This window comes from Bicyclus anynana, chromosome 5 (assembly GCF_947172395.1).
Source record: "Bicyclus anynana chromosome 5, ilBicAnyn1.1, whole genome shotgun sequence".
NCBI lineage: Eukaryota > Metazoa > Arthropoda > Insecta > Lepidoptera > Nymphalidae > Bicyclus > Bicyclus anynana.
The window spans coordinates 11,267,127-11,286,792 of NC_069087.1; the positions used below are offsets into that span (position 1 = coordinate 11,267,127).

The 19,666-nt window shown below is 39.1% G+C and overlaps 1 protein-coding gene across 9 annotated transcripts in view; it reads left to right on the top strand.

Moving 5' to 3' along the window:
• LOC112052365 (kinase D-interacting substrate of 220 kDa B) overlaps nucleotides 1-19,666 on the top strand; it is a 75,459-nt gene that overhangs the window by 48,550 nt on the left and 7,243 nt on the right. For 7 of the 9 annotated variants that reach the window (XM_052881524.1, XM_052881517.1, XM_052881519.1 and 4 more), the window contains exons 7-24: nucleotides 147-350; nucleotides 1,681-1,824; nucleotides 2,811-3,108; nucleotides 4,127-4,334; nucleotides 4,841-4,978; nucleotides 5,640-5,810; nucleotides 6,548-6,658; nucleotides 7,527-7,731; nucleotides 8,712-8,891; nucleotides 11,223-11,417; nucleotides 12,089-12,371; nucleotides 13,163-13,328; nucleotides 14,461-14,639; nucleotides 15,344-15,468; nucleotides 17,323-17,514; nucleotides 18,192-18,359; nucleotides 18,801-18,903; nucleotides 19,351-19,448. In XM_052881524.1, coding sequence (XP_052737484.1) covers nucleotides 147-350; nucleotides 1,681-1,824; nucleotides 2,811-3,108; nucleotides 4,127-4,334; nucleotides 4,841-4,978; nucleotides 5,640-5,810; nucleotides 6,548-6,658; nucleotides 7,527-7,731; nucleotides 8,712-8,891; nucleotides 11,223-11,417; nucleotides 12,089-12,371; nucleotides 13,163-13,328; nucleotides 14,461-14,639; nucleotides 15,344-15,468; nucleotides 17,323-17,514; nucleotides 18,192-18,359; nucleotides 18,801-18,903; nucleotides 19,351-19,448 — 3,168 coding nt within the window. The remainder of the gene's footprint in view (nucleotides 1-146; nucleotides 351-1,680; nucleotides 1,825-2,810; nucleotides 3,109-4,126; nucleotides 4,335-4,840; nucleotides 4,979-5,639; nucleotides 5,811-6,547; nucleotides 6,659-7,526; nucleotides 7,732-8,711; nucleotides 8,892-11,222; nucleotides 11,418-12,088; nucleotides 12,372-13,162; nucleotides 13,329-14,460; nucleotides 14,640-15,343; nucleotides 15,469-17,322; nucleotides 17,515-18,191; nucleotides 18,360-18,800; nucleotides 18,904-19,350; nucleotides 19,449-19,666) is intronic. The other 2 variants (XM_052881518.1, XM_052881520.1) reach the window with 1 other exon arrangement.

Consider the following 19,666-nt stretch of genomic DNA (forward strand, 5'->3'; position numbering starts at 1 on the left):
ACGCCGCTGAGGTCCCATAAACAGGCTTACACAATCAGTAAAAAAAATCTCCTTACAGGAAAGGAAATGGGGATTTTTTTTTATAAATTAGAATAGAATGATTATATTTTAGACACTATCTCATAAATATTTGTATTGTTTACCAGGATCACTCAAAAGACACTCCATTAATCTACGCTGTGAAGGGCGGGTATAAGAATATAGTAGAAGCTTTACTGAAGAAACACGTAGACGTAGACCTGCCGGGCAAGGAGAAGAAAACCCCGGTGTACACTGCCGTGGAGAAGGGCCATGTCGCGATACTCAAGCTGCTGCTGGCCTCCAATCCAGACCTGGAACATTGCACTAATGTGAGTAATGGGTTTTATCTTTAAGGTGCTGATAGACTTGAGCATTCACTTGTAACAGAACATCGAGCATTCGCCGTTTTTATATTTGTCGAACTGAACAACGAGCCGAGCCAAGCATAGAGCCAAATATTGCTACGAACATCTTGATCTTGATCTTGAATGATAGATGCTCGCTAAAATGTTCTCATATTTTTTTGGGATGTAGCATTCGCACGAATGCTCATTACAAGTGAATGCTCTTATCTATGAGCACCTTTGGAATATACGAGTATATTCATTATCATCATCTTGTTATTCACCCTATTTGATTAACCCAGTAACTCCAGGCCTCCCTTAGGGGGATTATGTTAAACGATCACTATCAGATGTTATTGGTTAGTTTCTCAAAAACTCGGAACTTGATCACTTCAGCAGTATGATTGTTTAGAAAAAACTCTACTGATCAGCCAAATAAATCGAAATCGTTACTTTTGTTTGGGAATCGGGTTACTTTGACTCGAAAGGTTGATATAGATTTGTAATGAAAACCTTATGAAAACTCATAATTTACATCTTAATAGGGTTTATAATGAGCTATGAAAAACACATGGAAATAAGAGTGTGGGAGTACCTATTTGTCACATAATATATTGTTTTGGCGGTCTTAAACGAAATCGTAAACAATGAAATACGCAAGAGCAACAAGATAATCTATATAAATTGATGGTGTGTTTTCTAGTGCGATGACATGACTGACTGCCGAGACGACAAGACGTGACTTGGCATTCGGCATCTCTTTACATATAGATCGATCATAAGATATCAACACGCGTAAATTGCCTTAGAACGATAAACGAATTCACAGTGCCAAGAGTATTAACTATGACTAAGTAGGTAATTAAAAAAACGTATCAGCAAATTATAGGAGATATAATTTGTTATCCATTAAACATGTATCTTAATATATAAATGCGAAAGGTCATTCATCACGAAATCTCGGTAATCACTGTATGTACAATGTAATGACAGGGACGTAGTTTATAATAGGTTGGTATCCGCTAAGACTGGATTTGTCAAAACAATCGGATTAAGGATAGTAGTATATCAATAAATAGTTTAGATAAAGAACTAGCTTTATTTTCCTCATATTCGAAATGAAAAGTAGAGTACCTCGGGAGTTGATTCTTTCCACCCTCGGTTAACAATCTACTATTCCAAATCGGTTCAGTAGACCCAGAGATCACAAACTTTACCTCATTATATTTTTAGTATAAAAGACTTACTGGTTGTACAAGTTTTGTATCGTTTCATAAATAAATTAATATATAGCTATGTTGTTTGTGTTTAACAGAGCGGTGACACAGCACTGCTGCGCGCCGTACGCTCGCGCAACGCCGAGGTGGTCTCGCTGCTGCTGGAGAGACGCGCGCGCGTCGCGGCTGCCGACAACCGCGGGGATACGTCCTTGCACGTCGCAATGCGGGCGCGCTCGAAGGTACGCACGGAAATACATACGTACATTTATGTGCAATGTACATATATACAGGTTGTCTCTTGACTTGATTGCATTAGTAAATTCAGGAAACTAGGCAAATATTATAACACATTTTTAAGATAAATTTAGAAAAGCACACTTTAAAGTTTTTTTTTAAGTATTGAAAAATCAGCACTTCCTGTACATTTTTACCAGCAACTTTGTAACTACAAAGAGTAGACACAAGTTTTATACCATTTTGCAAATCTTGATAAGTGCACAAGTTTTCAAAATGACGGTATACTTCAGTTCCATACATTTTTTTCACAGGATTTTTTTTTTATAATGGGTAATTTTAATGGCAATTTTTTTTTGCACCCAGAGATTTATAAAAATAGTATCAGTACATTGGTAATTTAGTCCGCAATATTTAATAAAAAGTAGATGCTCAAAATATTATTATTTACAACAGCTACAACATTAAAAAAACTGATTGAAGATTGAAAATTTTGAAAAATTCTAAAAAAAAAAACAACCTGTTCACCCTAGGGACTTTTTCAATACTATTTAAATTAGCTTTAGATAATCAGGTGGTGTATCTACTATTTGCGTTTTATCCATTAATTACGGGACACCCTGTATATATTAATCATTCATCATCAGCCTATTTACAAATTCAAGACCATGCATAACTACAGAAAGTTATCTGGAGTTTAGAAACGCTGTTCAATGAGACACTTGAGTTTAATTCACGTGCTCTACGAGGCACGGAGATGTACCTGTTACTCAGGAGTTGGGTGTATACCCACTTCAACTTGGGTACTAACTTAAATGTATATCATACAAAGTGCAATGTTGATTGGATAACTTAATTTGGTTTTTTTTATTTTGCTTACTGACTTGATGATAAAGGGATTCGTTTATCAAAAGCGTATTAAGAAATGTCAGTTTAAAATGACTGATACTATTCTCGATTACTGGTCCGGTAATTAAAATTTTTATTTCAGCAAATAGTGGAAATTTTACTCAGAAATCCAAAGAATAGCCAATTGTTGTACAAACCAAATAAAAACAAAGAGACGCCTTACAATATAGACATGAGCTACAACAAGACGATACTGGGTCAGATATTCGGTGCACGCAAACTGAACACTAACGAGGACAATGAGAACATGTTGGGATACGAGTTGTATAGCGCGGCTTTGGCTGACATGCTGTCTGAACCGAGTCTCTCCGTGCCCATCACTGTGGGACTGTATGCCAGATGGGGCTCTGGAAAGTCTTTTTTGCTCAATAAACTTAAAGGTAAGATTAGCAATATTTTTTAAATATTAGACTAACTTCCACACAAAGCAGTGAGCGGAATATGGGTTGATAATGATGATGATGATGATGATGAGACTAACTTACGAGTAGCTTTAAAAAATGCTCTATTTATTTGAATGTTACATATCGACTAGTTGCATATATCGTGGAAATATCGACAAAATTCGAGTATTTTATTAGTAGTAGAAGTTTAGATTAGGATAAACGTAATTAAATTTATATAAGAGTTATTTAAACTACTATAAGTATGAAAATATTTTTTTAGTTTTATTACCGATACACCTGAAGCAAACCAAATACAAAATAAAATCCAACCTTCAAAGCCATGTCATACAATCATTAATTTATTAGCATTAAAGAATCAAGGGTCAATTCATACCGAAAATAGGAAACTGCATCAGCTAATAGAAAGATGGTGACATCTCTCGTTCTGTAAACATCAACTAACTCTCTACCCGTTCTAAAAGGAAAGGTTAACTTCGCGTGCTAAAATTGATATCAGTTGATGTGTTGATGATAATAGAATCATTAGTTCATTGGTGTGTCTGTGTTAAGAGGAGATGAAGAATGCGACAGTGGCCCGAGATGCACTGGCATATGTCCTTCTAGACTGCTGTGCCTTTTATCACTATTGGTGTTGTGTTATTCGCAATGCCGGCCCGAAACAAATTTTAAACTAGAGCAAGATCCAATTAAGGCGCCTCTCCTGTTTGCTCCTAATATAATATGTCGATATGAGACCTATACCAAATTATGAGTGTAAACTAAAAGTGGAACGCGAAGATCTCTATCTTACTCTTACTTACTCGGGTGACCAATCTCGATCATACTCTGGGGTGACCAATTAAAAAACAGTCGCAGTACCGTCTACGGTTGAGTAGGATTATCATTTAAGCGTTCTCTAGGATTTTTCTCCGTTCGCCGTATGGCCGGGCCGGCCCTGGTTATTCGTTAGGTGATGATAGACTAATTTGTTTATTGTTGTGTCCGTGTTAAGAGGAGATGAAGAACTTCGCGCGGCAGTGGCGCGAGACGGGCTGGGCGTGGTCGTGGGCGGTGTCGTGGGGCACGTGGCACGTGGCGCTGATCGTGGCGGCGTGCGTGGCCGCGGCGGGCGTGGCGCCGTACGTGGCGCTGGCGGTGCTCTTCGCCCTCTTCGCTGCCCTGTACCTGGTCTTCTATCTGCTGTGGTACCTTGGCAACAAGTGAGTCATACGGTTAAGTGATGCAGAACTTCGTGCAGCAGTGGCTTGGTGGTCGTGGGGCACAAAATAAACAAATACTATATTTATATTACGAAACTTTGAAGCTAGAGTTTATTAAATATCCCTTGATTTATTTGTTTTTAAGCAGCTTCTTCAATTTCCCCCTAGTATCAAGCATAGGTATATGCTTGAAATTTAATATGTTATCTTAAAAATATATCCTCATCATCATCATTATCAACCCATATTCGGCTTACTGCTGAGCTCGAGTCTCCTCTCAGAATGAGACGGGTTAGATACAATAGTCCACCACGCTGGCCCAATGCGGATTGGCAGACTTCACACACGCAGAGAATTAAGGAAATTCTCTGGTATGCAGGTTTCCTCACGATGTTTTTCTTCACCGTTAGAAATATATATGGAGACCTATTTATGAGATAAGTAAGATAGAACAAGGACAAGATATTTTAACAACAACAATTCATAAATGAGGACTTGTTTTTTAGATATGAGTGGTGGTGGGCGGATGGCATAGTGGGGTCGCTCGGGAGACGGTTCGGTTCCCTCCTGCTGCTGCTGCAGGTGATGTTCTGCCACCCGCCCGGACCCGAGGATCCGAGGGCATTGCCAGCTACACCCATCAGGTAAATACTACAATAGCGACTGTCATACGACTATTATAGGCTATATGTCTAACATGCGTGCCACAACATATGTCATGAAGGAAAACCGACCAATAGCACTGAAACAAAAATATTTATCTCTCTTTCCTTGCGTGTGAACGAACATTCTCATCAAAATGATGAGAATGTTCATGAGACTTTCGGAGGCTTAACGTGCTGTTTGAAATACGTAATTAGAAAACAGTTATTGTATTGGCTATCAGCACCTCACATTCGAAGAATTTTCGATATTTTTGACGCGAATCGAAACTGTACTAAACTCTGGATCGTTATGCCCTCAATCGTCCGAATCATCGGATTTTGAATTTTAAAAATCCGGACATTTCCTTGTCAGCCGTCAGCATTGCCCAAGCAATCATTTAATGACAATGAGGTACACCATAATATGGCCTTCGGCGGTTTGAACTCATCTAAAGTTATGCCCAGTGATTTTTATTTCCCTTTATATAATTTAGAGCTTTATCTATCTTGCTACAATGGAGATTTCTTGATTTAGGATCATTATAACGACTGATCATAGATCTTTATTATTATTCGTACTTGTACGGGGATTTTCCCGAAATCAATAAATTCTAAAATGTGGATGAATCGCCCAACTTCCTTGTCAGTATATCATTTTTAGATTTCACTTCACGGAAGGTATGAAGAACGGGGCGGGGCAGGAGGGCGAGGCGATGGTGGTGCAGATGATCGGCAGCCTGGCGGAGGCGCTGGAGTGCCAGTACGGGCGGGTCTGCACGCGCCTGGCGCGCGCCTTCCGGCCGCGCCCGGTCTCCTCCACGTCTGGCTGGAAGTGAGTACAAACTTTTCTTTTTTTATAGAGTTTCGTACCCTATAAACAGGACAGTATTACTAAGACTTCGCTGTCTATTCGCCCGTCCGTATGTTACCAGGCTGCATCTCGTGAATACTTAGACACATTATTTTTTATGAAAGACAGATAAAAGTCATGTTATACAACATCGGAGTATGCTCGACTAGTTTTGGACCCATGGCCCGTAGTCCCGTAGTCATGAACTTGTATCAAAACTGCTATGCGGTGGTGCGTGCTTATGCCTAAGGTCCTAGGGCTCGTGACAAAGAGCCGCGTATGGGTCAGAAACTAGTCGGGCATACACGTTGTGTGACGCGAGTTTTAACCGTTTCATAATAAGTTAATATTAATAACACTCACGATAGTTTAAATTCTAAAATAGACAATTGAAATTTTCACAGATGATGTATTTCTGTTGCCGCTGTAACAAAAAATACTAAAAAAACATAATAAAGTAAATATAGTAAATAATAATAAGTAATACAAGGAACTTCCATACAAGAAACATGAATTATTGCCGTTTTTATAGATAATGGTATGAAACCTCTAGTGCACAATTCCAACTTACACTTATTATAGATAATTATTTGGAACTTATTTATTAAAAAGAGTTCAAAAACTAAACGAGATTTCAAAATCTATGTAGGTACTCTAAATTAGCAGGAAGTTGCATGGCTTGAAAGTTTAATTGATTTACAATTTTCATTATATTTTAGATGGCGTCGAGCATGTTGCATTCCGCACATAATCACGTTCGAGCTGAGCTTCGTGTGCGTGCTCGTCAGCATTTGCGTGCTCGTCATATTCCTCACTGACAAGGATCCATCGTAAGAAAATCTCTCTGTATATCAACACATATCAATAAAATTTAAGTGTTTGTGATTTCAAGATAACTGTTTTCTCAAGTGCTTGTAGATTTACACGATATCAAGACACAAGCAAGCTTTTTGAGAATTTTAGTCTTTCTGGCTAATCTTTGTAAAGGCACCGAACCGATTTTCACTGGAAGAGATTATTAAAAGAGGTCATATACCACTTTAAAAATCTATGGTTCCCGCAGGATTTGTGAAAAACTGAATTTCACGTCGACGAAGTCGAGAGTCTCCGAATTTTGATATCGAATTTTTTGATTTTGTTATTAACTTATTTTGATAATTGATTTATATTCAAAAATAACTAATAACATTATTAGATGTGGTGGAGTGGCTTGTATCTTATGGTGCAAAGAGACCGATTGTGTAAGAAGTACCAAAATAGGTCCTCCTAAATTGTATTATGCCTTCTCCATGACACTAAACTAAATCTGTGCTCGCCATTGATCAGACTACTAAATTGTTACAGTTCTAACACAACTTAACTCAATATTAGCAAGGCTCTCGTGAAGTTTATTTTCAAAACCTTTAAAGGAGTCACTAAAAGTGTTTGTAAACTAAATACGCAATTTAAAGAAGCGGCTATCAATAGGATGGTTTTTCACATGGACTGCCAATCTTCGTTTCGAGGATGGCTCACGATGATAATGGCAACTGAACTTGATTAAACTGAACTCTCATTTGATGGTTCATTAGTATATACAGGCATGGGCATCAAAAATCAGAAGGAGTTAGGTAGTGTTAGAATTGTAACAAGTACTCGTATAAGCCAGTGTCGGTATATTGTTTGGACTGAGCTTGAGTGTGTCGGTCACTCGGTCAGGCGTGACGTGCGACAGGGGCTGGTGGTGGGCGCGTGCGCGGCCGCCGGCGCCGTGCTGCTCGCCAACCTGTACGCCGGCGCGCGCGCCGTGGCCGCGCTGGCGCTGCCGCCGCGCGTGCGCCTGGCTCGCCTCGCGCGCGCCATACGCAAGGACCGCGCGCACGCGCTGGCGCTGCGGCCCGAGGTGCAGGCGCTCACGCACACTGTAAGCTATATTTGTTTTATTTATAGTGAGCGCGTTATTAATTTGATGACTGATTTGAGTTGTCGGGCCATCAATCATTTTCCTTTGTTAATCAATCAATTATCCAAGGGATGTGAGAGCGAGGTATGCTTGGGGTTTCTCTGCGTGATCGAATCAGAAATGAGGAGATCCGCAGACGAACTAAAGTCACTGATGTAGCTCAGCGAGTCGCGAAGCTGAAGTGGCAATGGGCAGGCCTCATAGTTCGAAGAGCCGATGGGCGTTGGGGTCCCAAGGTGCTGGAATGGCAACCCCGCACTGGAAAGCGCAGTGTTGGTCGACCCCCCACTAGGTGGACCGAAGACATCAAGCGGGTTGCAGGGACCCGCTGGATACTAGTGGCTCGAGACCGTTTTGTTTGGAAGTCCATGCATGAGGCCTATGTCCAAAGTGGACGTCCATCGGCTGACAATGATGATGATGATATCTTATTTATTAAAATACAAACATAAAATACAAGAAAAAAAATAGTTTTTATTGAATTACAGGGGTGTACGCAATCGAGTACAATGACTGCCTGATTTTAAAAGTTGTGCAATGCCCTTTTCGGATATACATAAATACAAAGTGTTTAACCACCGCAGCAGTTTCATTCAGTCTTTAAGTCTAGTCTCAGTTTTTATAATGAAGTAAAATAACAAAACAACCCTATTTGTCTAATATAAGTTTAATAATATACAATTAAGGCGGATTTACATTCGTCTGACGTGTCGTGTCGTGACGCATCAGAACAGAATCGGTATCATACATTTTGTATGTCAACGATTACACTTGTGTGTTGTGACATGTCATGTCTTTGATGCGTCGCATACAGAATGTATGATAACGATTCCGTTCTAATGCGTCCGGCACGTCAGACAAATGTAAATATCCGCCTTTAGTTAAATGGCTGTATCCAATTAAGTACGGTGACATCTAATGGGTTCAATACCTGTTCGAAGGTGTCGTGTTTGGACGCGTTCACGGGGCAACAGACGCGGCTGGTGCTGGTGGTGGATGCGCTGGACAGTTGCGAGCAGGAGAAGGTTCTCGCTTTGCTCAACGCGGTGCACGCGCTGTGCTCCGACCCCAAGAGCCCCTTCATACTGCTGCTGGCTATCGACCCTCACATCATTAGCAAGGTGTGCTATATAGATTTTATCCATACTTTCCTATACTTAATTTTTTAAAGAGGTAAATTTGTGGTGTTGTAGGATCTACAGAACCCATTTTGAAAATTCTTTTACTATTAGAAAACCACGTTATTTGTGTATTCTCATGTGAATGGGAACTAAATAAATACTGCTGTGGGTTATAAAACCGCGCATCATTAGCAAGGTTTGGTATATAGACTTTGTCCAAGGATTTTTATGATAATATTATAAAGAGGTAAACTTGGTAAACTGGTGTATTATGGGGTAATCCCTGAATCTACTGAACCGATTTTGAATATTCTTTTACCTCTAGTAAGCGACGTTATTTGTGAGTGTTATAGGCTATATTTTATGCCCGTATTCTCACAGAAATGGGAACAACGCGGGTGAAACCGCGAGGTGTCGGCTAGTAATTGTAAATGAGATAGTGCCTTTGTTTTATACACTGTTCACTAAACTGATTTTATTAATTCTTTCACCAATACCTACATTGCAAACGAGTAACATGCTATATTTAATCCCCGTGCTCGAACTTTGCGTGGGGTTTTTTTTTAATTTTTTAACATAAACGTCTGAATTCCTTACTGAAAGCTTACTTTACTTATCCAAAACCAAATAAATGACTGGTCTTTCGAAGATAAAATATTATCATGTTTTTTATTCAATCACAACTTTGTATTTGACTGCTATTAGTCAGAACCTAAGCCATTTTGTAAAATATAAATTCCTAAATTGATCTAAGTCAAGTTGTGGGTTGTAACTGTGGATGGGCATAATAATGTTTATCGAAGAGGTTGTCAGATGCATCTAATAAGTAAATAATTAAAATGAAATAATAAAATATATTTTATACAGTCAATAACTTAAATCTAACAACATAATACTAAAACATATGAGAATATTTTTTCTAGTCAGCTAATATTTTCAGATTTAAGATTAAAAATGACATGTGCCTATTTAACAAATAATTTAACAGTACGAGATTTGTCATAAGAAATATATACCCTCATCTGTTATTTAATAGGGATAAGAAATAAATGATAGATAGTATCCACATTGACACATTGCACATAGGTTGCCTAGTCGAATAGTATTCAATTATTGTTTTTTTAAATTTATTTAATCTCTTTCCCTCATTTGTTAATTAAAAAAAATTGTCCACCAGTTAATAGAATATACCCAAAAGAATTGTAAAGGAAAGGTTGCCTGCTTTCACACTGCAACTTTGGGGTTGCCAGATATAAACATTTAAGTAATATTATTTATATACCCTCATCAGTTATTTAGTCGTCTAATGAAAGCTTATATTTTGCTTTACATAAAGGTTGCCTTTGATCAAGTTCATGATTTCCTAGATTTTGTATGAAAAATGTTTGGTCGCAATTTAACTAGGCAAGGCTTATTTGCAATGTGTCTCTGTGAACATTATCTATCATTTATTTCATAGCACTAATAAATAACAGGTGAGGGTATATATACTCAGAGGCACAATTATCTGCCCTCTTTAATATGACGCGATATTAAAGTGGGCGGATATTTGTGCCTCTGAGTATATTTCTAATGCCGGATCTTAAACCAAATGTGTGGATATGAAATTGATTGATTTCCGATGCGCAGGTTGCTTGGATGGAGGTTAGTTACGTGTTGGGTGTTTAGATCGTTATGTGGTACGAACATGAGAGCCGATGCATTTCGCGTGCTTGCATGCCCTTTCGGTATACTTGTGTTTTGATTTCGCCCCCTTTTTTTTGTATTTCCCAAAAATAAAAACGGCCTTCGATGTTGCATGGAACATATTTTCGTATCAAATTGTCTTAAATGTATATTGCATATAGTATTTTTTTTTTCATCCTTATTTACGTTGGGACACGTAAAAATACTTGTATATTTTTCCTCGACATGTAAAATTTCATGAAGATTTTCGATGTTTCTAAGATGTTTTTTGTATATGTGTATTTACGAGTATTCTAAAACCAATCTCGATGTGGAATGGTTATCAATAAACAAAATTGAAAGTTAGTATATAAATCGTTAGTAATTTTACACCTAATGGTAATTTTAATGAACTTCATGACAATAAATTTGATTAATAAGCTTAGAACCATTAGATACAGTTAATTAATATCTTTTAAATAACATTTTATAAAAACACAATGCATAATTTTTAAATAAATTAGGTATGCAATGACATGCGTTTTCTACCTTCACTTTTAATTTGTTTGTTGAATATTTCACATCAAGTTTGGATTTTATAGTATAGTGTTTATTTTTTACTTCGAATTTTAGTAAAAAATTAAAAAAAAATTAATCCACTCACAGGCAGTAGAAATGAACAGTCGCAGGGCATTCTCAGAAAGCAATATAGGAGGTTGGGACTACCTTCGGAATATGGTGCAGTTGCCATTCTATCTGCAAAACTCTGCGCTGCGGAGGGTGAAGTTGGCTCAGCAGACTGCAACGAGGCGCATCCAAGCTTTGGGGGCAGATGACTTCAGCACTTCACTACAAAGATCGGTGAGTACATTGTTCGAGGCTTAAGATGCGCGTCTCCATATACAGGGTGTCCCGTAAATATTAAGTTATATTGATTTTTATACAAAATACAAAAATCCCTACCTTCAATGCAGTTAAGTCATACCATGTGCTGAAATTTACTTAAGCGTTGATTTTATGCTTAGTAATTATTTTAAAATAGTTGTTTCAAGTGAAAGTTTTACTTTTTCTACTGCGAAGTAAGTTTTTTGTAGTGACTAATTATTTTTTTTATGTTATCCGATTTTTTTTATGTAATTTTAACGGTCGCATTGAAAAAAAATGTATACAGGTTTCCTCGCAATGTTTTTCCTTCACCGTTTGACACACGTGATATTTAATTTCTTAAAATGCACACAAGTGAAAACTTGGAGATGCATGCCCCGAACTGAATTCGAACCCACACCCTCCGGAATCGGAGGCAGAGGTCATATCCACTGGGCTATCACGGCTCTTGCTCAAGAAATACCTACAAAATGCCGCCATGTATCCATAAACCTGCGGCGTAGGCGTTAAGCCTCGTTATAACTACATTAATCATGCCCAGCAATGCTGATTGGCGGCATAAATAAGCATTGCAGTAGTAATTCCCTGGAGCTACTCTGTCTCAATAAGCCACTACTACTAAATTATGACCCATTATGACACGCCAGGTATCAGCACGTCGCCTGTCGTCAACGTCGGAGCTGATGTCGAGTCAGGAGCGCATCAAGGGCGGCGCGCGGGCCGAGGTGCGCGACAGTCGCGTTGCCGAGCGCGCGCCGCGACTGCGACCGTCGGAGTCGGTGGCATCGTCCGTCGCGTCTGGATTGCATCGCGTGCCTGCGCCTGCGGCCGGCGCGGCGGATTTGGGCCGAGTGCTACTTACAGACGACTACTTTAGTGACGTCAATCCACGCAGCATGCGCCGGTTGATGAACGTGCTTTACGTCACAGGTATTGTTTTAGATTTTAAAATTCGTGAAGATATATTCTTAACCAATAGCGGCGGGCTTAAATTATTGCTCTCTCTTTAATCCCAGCGCAACGAAAAAGAGAGTGATATTTTCGATTCCGCCGCTATGGTCGACATTTGTCTTTCTCTCGTCTCTAAAGATGTTGTGGTGCGCATGTTAGACCTGCAAGTCATGCCTAAACCAACGTATTGTATGAAAACATTTATAAGAATAGAAAAAGCAAGGAAAATATACAACAATTTTAGCAAATGGAAGGATGTGGGATCTGAGTACCCTATGAAAATAAGGCATAGCTACGAATATTTGTATGCATTTTTTACACACTTCATATAATATTCAGCTCTTTTTTCGTCAACATCGGACATAGGTATCGTTTCTAATAAGAACGGCAAAGATGTGGAATGCCCTTCCGGCTTCTGTATTTCTTAACACTTATGATTTTGTGCACCTTCAAGACAAGAATGAATAGGCATTTTCTAGGCAAGCGCGATCCAACCTAGATCTCATCATTGCTTTCCACTAGGCATGATTGTAGTCAAGCGCAAGTCTATTATGAATGAAAAAAAATAGGTATTTTGTCATCATGTTATTCACGTATTCTCACTGAATAAGGGAAATTTTGTTTTAGTTACAGCTCGTGCGGATTAATTTGACACCTGGTTCGAATGATGTTTGTACTGTGTTTGTTTGGTAGCCAGGTGTAAAGTTAACGCGCGCGGACACTTTAACAGTAAGAACTTATAACAGTTTGAAATATCATTGTCTCCGCAGGTCGATTGCTCAAAGCCTTCCAGATCGAGTTCAACTGGTACCAGTTGGCGTCGTGGGTGAACTTGACGGAGCAGTGGCCGTTCCGCACCTCGTGGATCATCTACCACCACGAGACCTATGAAGAACACATCGACGACTCCACTTCGCTCAAACATATCTATGAGAAGTATGTTAAAAATACTCATTTTTAAATATTTTTTTTGCTAACTATTTCACAAAAATGATTTGGAAAATTTTGCCATCAACAATAAAACATGATAAAAATCCTTCTTTCCACTAGTTTTCCTCTGTTAGAATGACCCTTCTTGACTTTTTCGAACCTGGTACTCGTCGTTAAGTCTGTGCCTGTAATTGAACAGATAACAATTTATTTCAAATCTGAACACAGAAATGCTGTTTATGATCAAGCACTCAATCAAGAAATGTGTAACCTCGAACAGTTTCAATTAATTTTCCACGTCCATTTTGTTAATAAACCATCACGTTAGATGCAACGTTCACCCGTTCAGCGATCTGTTAGTCTCAGACACATTGTGACGTTGAGCCTGCGCCCAGCTCCTGTTGTTTGGCCTCATAAGAAGGCTCAGAATCACTGCGTGGAGTGAGCTATATTTGGATGCGCTATACTATAAGTATTACATCTCAGCGTGATTAAATCTGAAACAAAAAGAACCGCAGAAGAACCAAAGTGATCAAATGGAAGAACCAAACATCTCTCTCGGCTCAGAGAGTCGAGTAGCTGAAGTGGTAATGGACAAGGCACACAGTTCGAAGAACCGATGATCCCAGGGTGCAAGAATGTCCACCCCGTACCAGAATGCACAGCGTTGGTTAACCACCCACTAGGTGGACCGACGCTATCAACCGCATTGCAGCAAGCTGTTGAATACTTGCGGCTTCAGAGTTTTCTTTTTTTTATTCTTTACATGTTAGCCCTTGACTAAAATCTCACCTGATGGTAAGTGATGATGCAATCTAAGAAAGCTGCGGGCTAACTTGTTAGGAGGAGGATGAAAATCCACAACGCTAAATCGCTTGGCTTGGTGGTAACTAGCTAGACCTGGATCAAAGAAAACCTCAATCGGTCTAGCAGGGGATCGAACGCAGGTTCTCTTGTAAATCCACCGCGCATATCACTGCACCACAGAGGCCGTCAACGGGGGAGGCTTTATCGCAGTCCCGTGGCGCATAACATCTCCCCAAACCATTCTTGTTTGTATTGCAGAGTCGCAGTCCCGTGGCACCACATCTGCCCAAACCATTAATCTTGTTTGTGTGTTTGTTAATGCTTGTTATAGAGTGAAGCCATCAATAGGCAGCCTGCGCGAGGCCACCGCGCTGATGGAGCTGGACCGCGACGAGCGCAAGCTGGACGTGTTCCTCAGCTTCCACCGCGCCACGCTCACCGCCGCCGACCTCAAGATATTCCTGCCCTTCACCATCAACCTCGACCCGTACATCAAGAAAGTCATCAAAGGTATTTTATCATATTTTATTTACTACTATAGCCTGGCAAGTTCGTTGATGACACTCCCATAAAATGCGGGCGACGAGGGGAAAGAATGCGCGGGTATGAAATCGTGCGTGTGGAAGTGAGGTGCGTCAGTCGTGGGTTTTTTATTCATAGCTTCACGCCCCCCGGCCCACTTCAGCATCGGGAGTGTTACGAACGAAGTTGCCAAGCTATAGTAGACGCCTCACAGAATACGCCTCTCGTTCTTTGATTTATCAGACCTTCGGGCTCCATTTGAGTATAGCTTCTGCCAAAACCCCTGTGAACTGAAGGGACCGCTCTTGTTTATTCATTTTGAAGAGAACTTTTTTCCTAAAAATAATTGTAGTCCTTTGTCCTTAACCCTAACCATATGTCCTTTTATATATTCACTCGGTTTGTCTTATGTCATCACACTAATATTATAAAGGCGAAAGTTTGTGTGTAAGTGTGTATGTTTGTTCCTTCTTTACGTGGCTATTGTAGCAATTTGGCTGAAATTTGTAATGGAAATAGATATAACTCTGGATTAAAACATGGGCTTACTTTTTATCCCGGAAAAATTCATAGATCCCGCGGGATTAGTGAAAACTGTATTCAAGTGAGTCTGCTAGTTTTGTATATTCTGGGATGTTTTTAAAAAAAAGATGCATACTACTAGAATAATAAATAAATATAACTTATTTCAGAGGAGCAAGTGCAGGCGGGCGCAGAGGACGACATAGCGGCGGGCGCCGCGACAGCGCTGTCGTGGGGAATGCAGAATTCGCGACAGTCGCATCCCAAACAGCTGCACAAGAAACAAGTCGCACAGGTATGTAGAAAGTTGTGTCTTTGTCATAGTAAAACAGGAGCGTCAACAAAGTAGAAACATGATTTTTAAATTATTATTGCTTTATCTTACTTTCTACTTGATATTATAAACGTGAAAATTTGTATGGATGTTTGTTACTATTTAAAGCCGCAACTATTGAACCGATTTGGCTGCAATTTGACACATAGGTCACGGATAAACTAAATTCCCCTCGAAGTCGCGGGCGTCCGCTAATTATTAATACATCATCTAAAAAAAAATCTTGTTCCTGATATAGAAAATCCTATACTTTACCGACCAATACATTAACTATAACTATTATTATTTTACTTATTTAAATGCTTATAACTAGCACTTTTTCAAATGTCGATTAAAAACGCATACGCATTTAAAAGTTACTTTTGTTGAATGTACGCTATTGTAGGTTATGAGTTTATTGATTTTTTTATACGATTTTAAAGTTACAATTCGTTTTATTTTTGTAGTCTACAAAAATAACCCTTGTCAGATTTTTTTTTATTCTTTATAAGTTAGACCTTGACTACAATATCCTGGTTTATTATGTAACTCGGTGCACTATTAAAATAATAAGTCACTATATCGCGTTTGGAACCCTCGTAAATTTAATTTTAAGTTTTCGACTAATTATTATTACTAATGCACAAAATAATCTTTTTCCATTCAAACATCGATATCTCAGCGAGAAATGCTCGTATCGAGATTTAAAAAAAACGAAATTAAATCTGAATAAACAAGCTATCCGGTCCATATGGAGGTTGAGTCGAAAAAATTTTTTCCACGTCCGTAGATTAAAAAAAAAACCCAAAAAAATTTCGAAAATTTTTTTTTCGGTGGTTTTCTTATGATTACTCGAAAAATATTTTCAAAAAAAAATTTTCAAACTCAGATCCAAAAACTAAACACTTAGAGCTACAATTTGCTTTTTATTTTTTTGCTGTACGACCATTTTTGTATAAGTTACAGCCTGTTGAAAATCCCCCAAAAATTTGGATTTTTTTTCTGCTCCCTTAATTTTTGTGCATAGTATAGTATCTTATTATATTATTACCTGACCCTACGAACGTGTTTGTTAACTAAGCCTAATATGAATATTGAGTATTGACTACAGCCGAAGCCTCCCTGGTTTCGAAAAGGCTCCTGGAACCAGCCAGAACTGGACCAATTAAGAGAACCTCATTCGGCCCAGCCGGGGATCGAACTTCCGTTCGAACTTCCGTCTTGTAATTCCAACGCTCATACCACTGCGCGGGAATTTTCAAATAACTCTAAAGTCGTACATAATGGGGATGATGACTAGGTTTGAATATATTGATTTTTATGATATATTCGGGTAAATAGGGTCAATGTTAACTAATTTATACATAAAAAGCAAAGATTGTCTGGATATTTGCAAAATAAATGAGATTATAAAATTTCAAAAACTACTAAATTTTTTTTATCGTAATTAGATGGAAATTCATACAGTTTTAGCTTCCTTACATTAAATGTGACATTTTTTAATATATGAACTATAAAGATAAACGCACAAATAACAAAGATATTAGTAATTTTGTTTGAACGCGCATACAAATCTAACGATCATTACATTGCCTATGACGTCATTTTTTCGAGCCATTTTGTATGGGGCGTTTTTCAGGGATCCGCGGCAGCGCCGCAAATCTGACCCTTTAAATCCCTGTAGCTCCGAAAGTAATGAGCTCAGATACCCTGTTCCTTTTACAAAATTGCTTTACTATTAGTATACTCTTAATTTATATACAATTTAAAAAACTGTCATCATCCCTATTATGATTTGCAAGTTGGTATCTTATTAATACATTTCGAATATTTCAGAAAGTACCACCGGTCGCACAACCACCGCAGAGCACTGTGCAGGCGCCGCCCGTGTGGGTGGGTTGGACGAACCCGCTGGTGAATGGGCCGACGTACCAGCACGTCGTACCCACCGAGTGTCCGATGCCACAAATCGTTCCCGCCGTCGCCATCAACCCTGTCACGATGTTGCGAACTGCTTTTCCAGGAATGGTCAGTAAAATTATGTGCATACATTTATCATCGTCATCATTATCAACATTCGGCTCACTCCTGAGCTCGAGTCACCTCTCAGAATGAGAAAAGTTAGGCCAATAGTCCACCTCGCTGGCCAAATGGCGATTGACAGACTTCATACACGCAGAGAATTAAGAAAATTCTGAGGTGTGCAGGTTTTCTTACGATGTTTTTCCTTCACCGTGACACGTGATATTTAATTTCTTAAATTTAAAATGTACATATCTGAAAAGACATGCTCTTGACCGGATTCGAACCTGCACCCTCCGGAACTGGAGGCTTTATCCACTAATACCACCACCGCTTCGTGCTCCGTGGCGCAGTGGCGCAGTGGTGTGCGCGGTGGATTTACAAGACGGAGGTCCTGGGTTCGATCCCCAGCTGGGCCGATTGAAGTTTTCTTAAAGTAGACTGGGAACCAACGCAATGAAAAAAAGATAGCGGTATTTCGGGTTTTGCCGCTATAGGTTGATATTTGTCTATTTCTTTTCACTAGTTAATATTATGTTTTCGGTCGCATTTTAGACCAACTGAGGCATAAACCATAAGTCTCCTGCGTCTATAACCGGCGAGCGACAGAAATACAAAGCTGAGCTGTGTCACAAAGATCTCTACTACTGACATCGATACATTTAGCTCATATTTAAATGCAGCAGACGGAGCTGGCTTCGCTGCGACTGTCGACACTGAGTGTCGAGCGCGTTTGTCGCGTCGTGCAAGGCGCGTTGGGCGCGGGCGGCGGCGCGGCGGCCGCGGCGCTGCAGCGACACCGCGTGTGCGGCCTCGTGCTCTCCGTGTGCCACCTCAACGACCTAAAACCGGTGTGTATAACCCACTACCAGACCCGACTAAATACAAAAACTGTTCCTTTTGAATTAGGGTAAGAAACAAACCTTTTTGAATGAATTATCAACTTCTTGAACAATTAAATGAACATTTTTGAACCAAAAAAATAAAAAAAGTGATTTCAAAAAAAATTAAAATACCAGACTGTATAGAATATAAAAACCAGAAAAATACCAGTGTATAGACCAATTAGAAAACAATCGAGTACCAATGTCGCTTAGAATGATTTTTGTCTAAATTTTTTAATGGGTCCAGAGTGTTTTTTTTTTCATATATCTTTTCTAAGAACACTTGGGTTGTCAAGACGAAATAAACAATACGTAAACCCGTACTGAAGATCGGAAAATCGGAAAAAGACTAACAATCGAAAATTTAGGGCCAATTTCACCAATTGTTTTACTCATACTTTTTTTCAGATACTAGAATTGCCATTCGGCGATTGGGAGCTGTTCAAAATGCTAGTTCTGAATCTCCGTGAACTGGAATCTGGAATGCCGATGAACCCGCCTGCTGTCACTGGTATGTAATACAAAATATGAAATACATCTATTTACTACATGCATAATAAAAAATAGTTTTACATGTAAATTTCGAGTCAGCAAAATATCTCTATAACTTGATAAAAGACCTTGGCCTCTCTAGAATTGCAGCAACTTCTATATTAGAACGAGTATCCAAAGCTGTAATAGGATCTTACCAAATTTGGCTAGGTAGGGAGAACAACACGAGCGGAGAAGAGGAGTGTTAATCAATCGTCAAGGAATTTCTTAACCCTACATCCTGTAGTCACAAGTCCAGGACTCTGCTCGGAGGTTTTCTCTCTACCACGCGATGGATCCGGCACCTGCACGGTGAATCCATAAAATGCTAATATATTCGTCGTCGTCGTCCCTCTCTTTCCAATAAGTGATAATTTATTTAAAGACCATAATAACAAGTGACCCTAATTTCTGATTTTGTCCGCAGTACTGACGGAGAAATCAAATGAAACAGAAACTGATTCTATCAAACCAAGATCGACGCTAGAACACCAACGCAGTAGACCCTCGAATGTGGAGAAACAGGTAAACATCCTTTAAATAAACTTAACTATGTTTAATATGATATTTTCAGCTGACCTGTTTAAAATTAAAAGTAATTTAATTGAAGACGTTAGTCTTAATTTTCGATAAATATGATAGGAATCAAATTCGTCCTTTTCTTGAATGAATATCTGATAGGTATATGAAAATAATATCATCATTATTAACCCATATTCGTCTCTCTGCTGGGCTAGAGGATA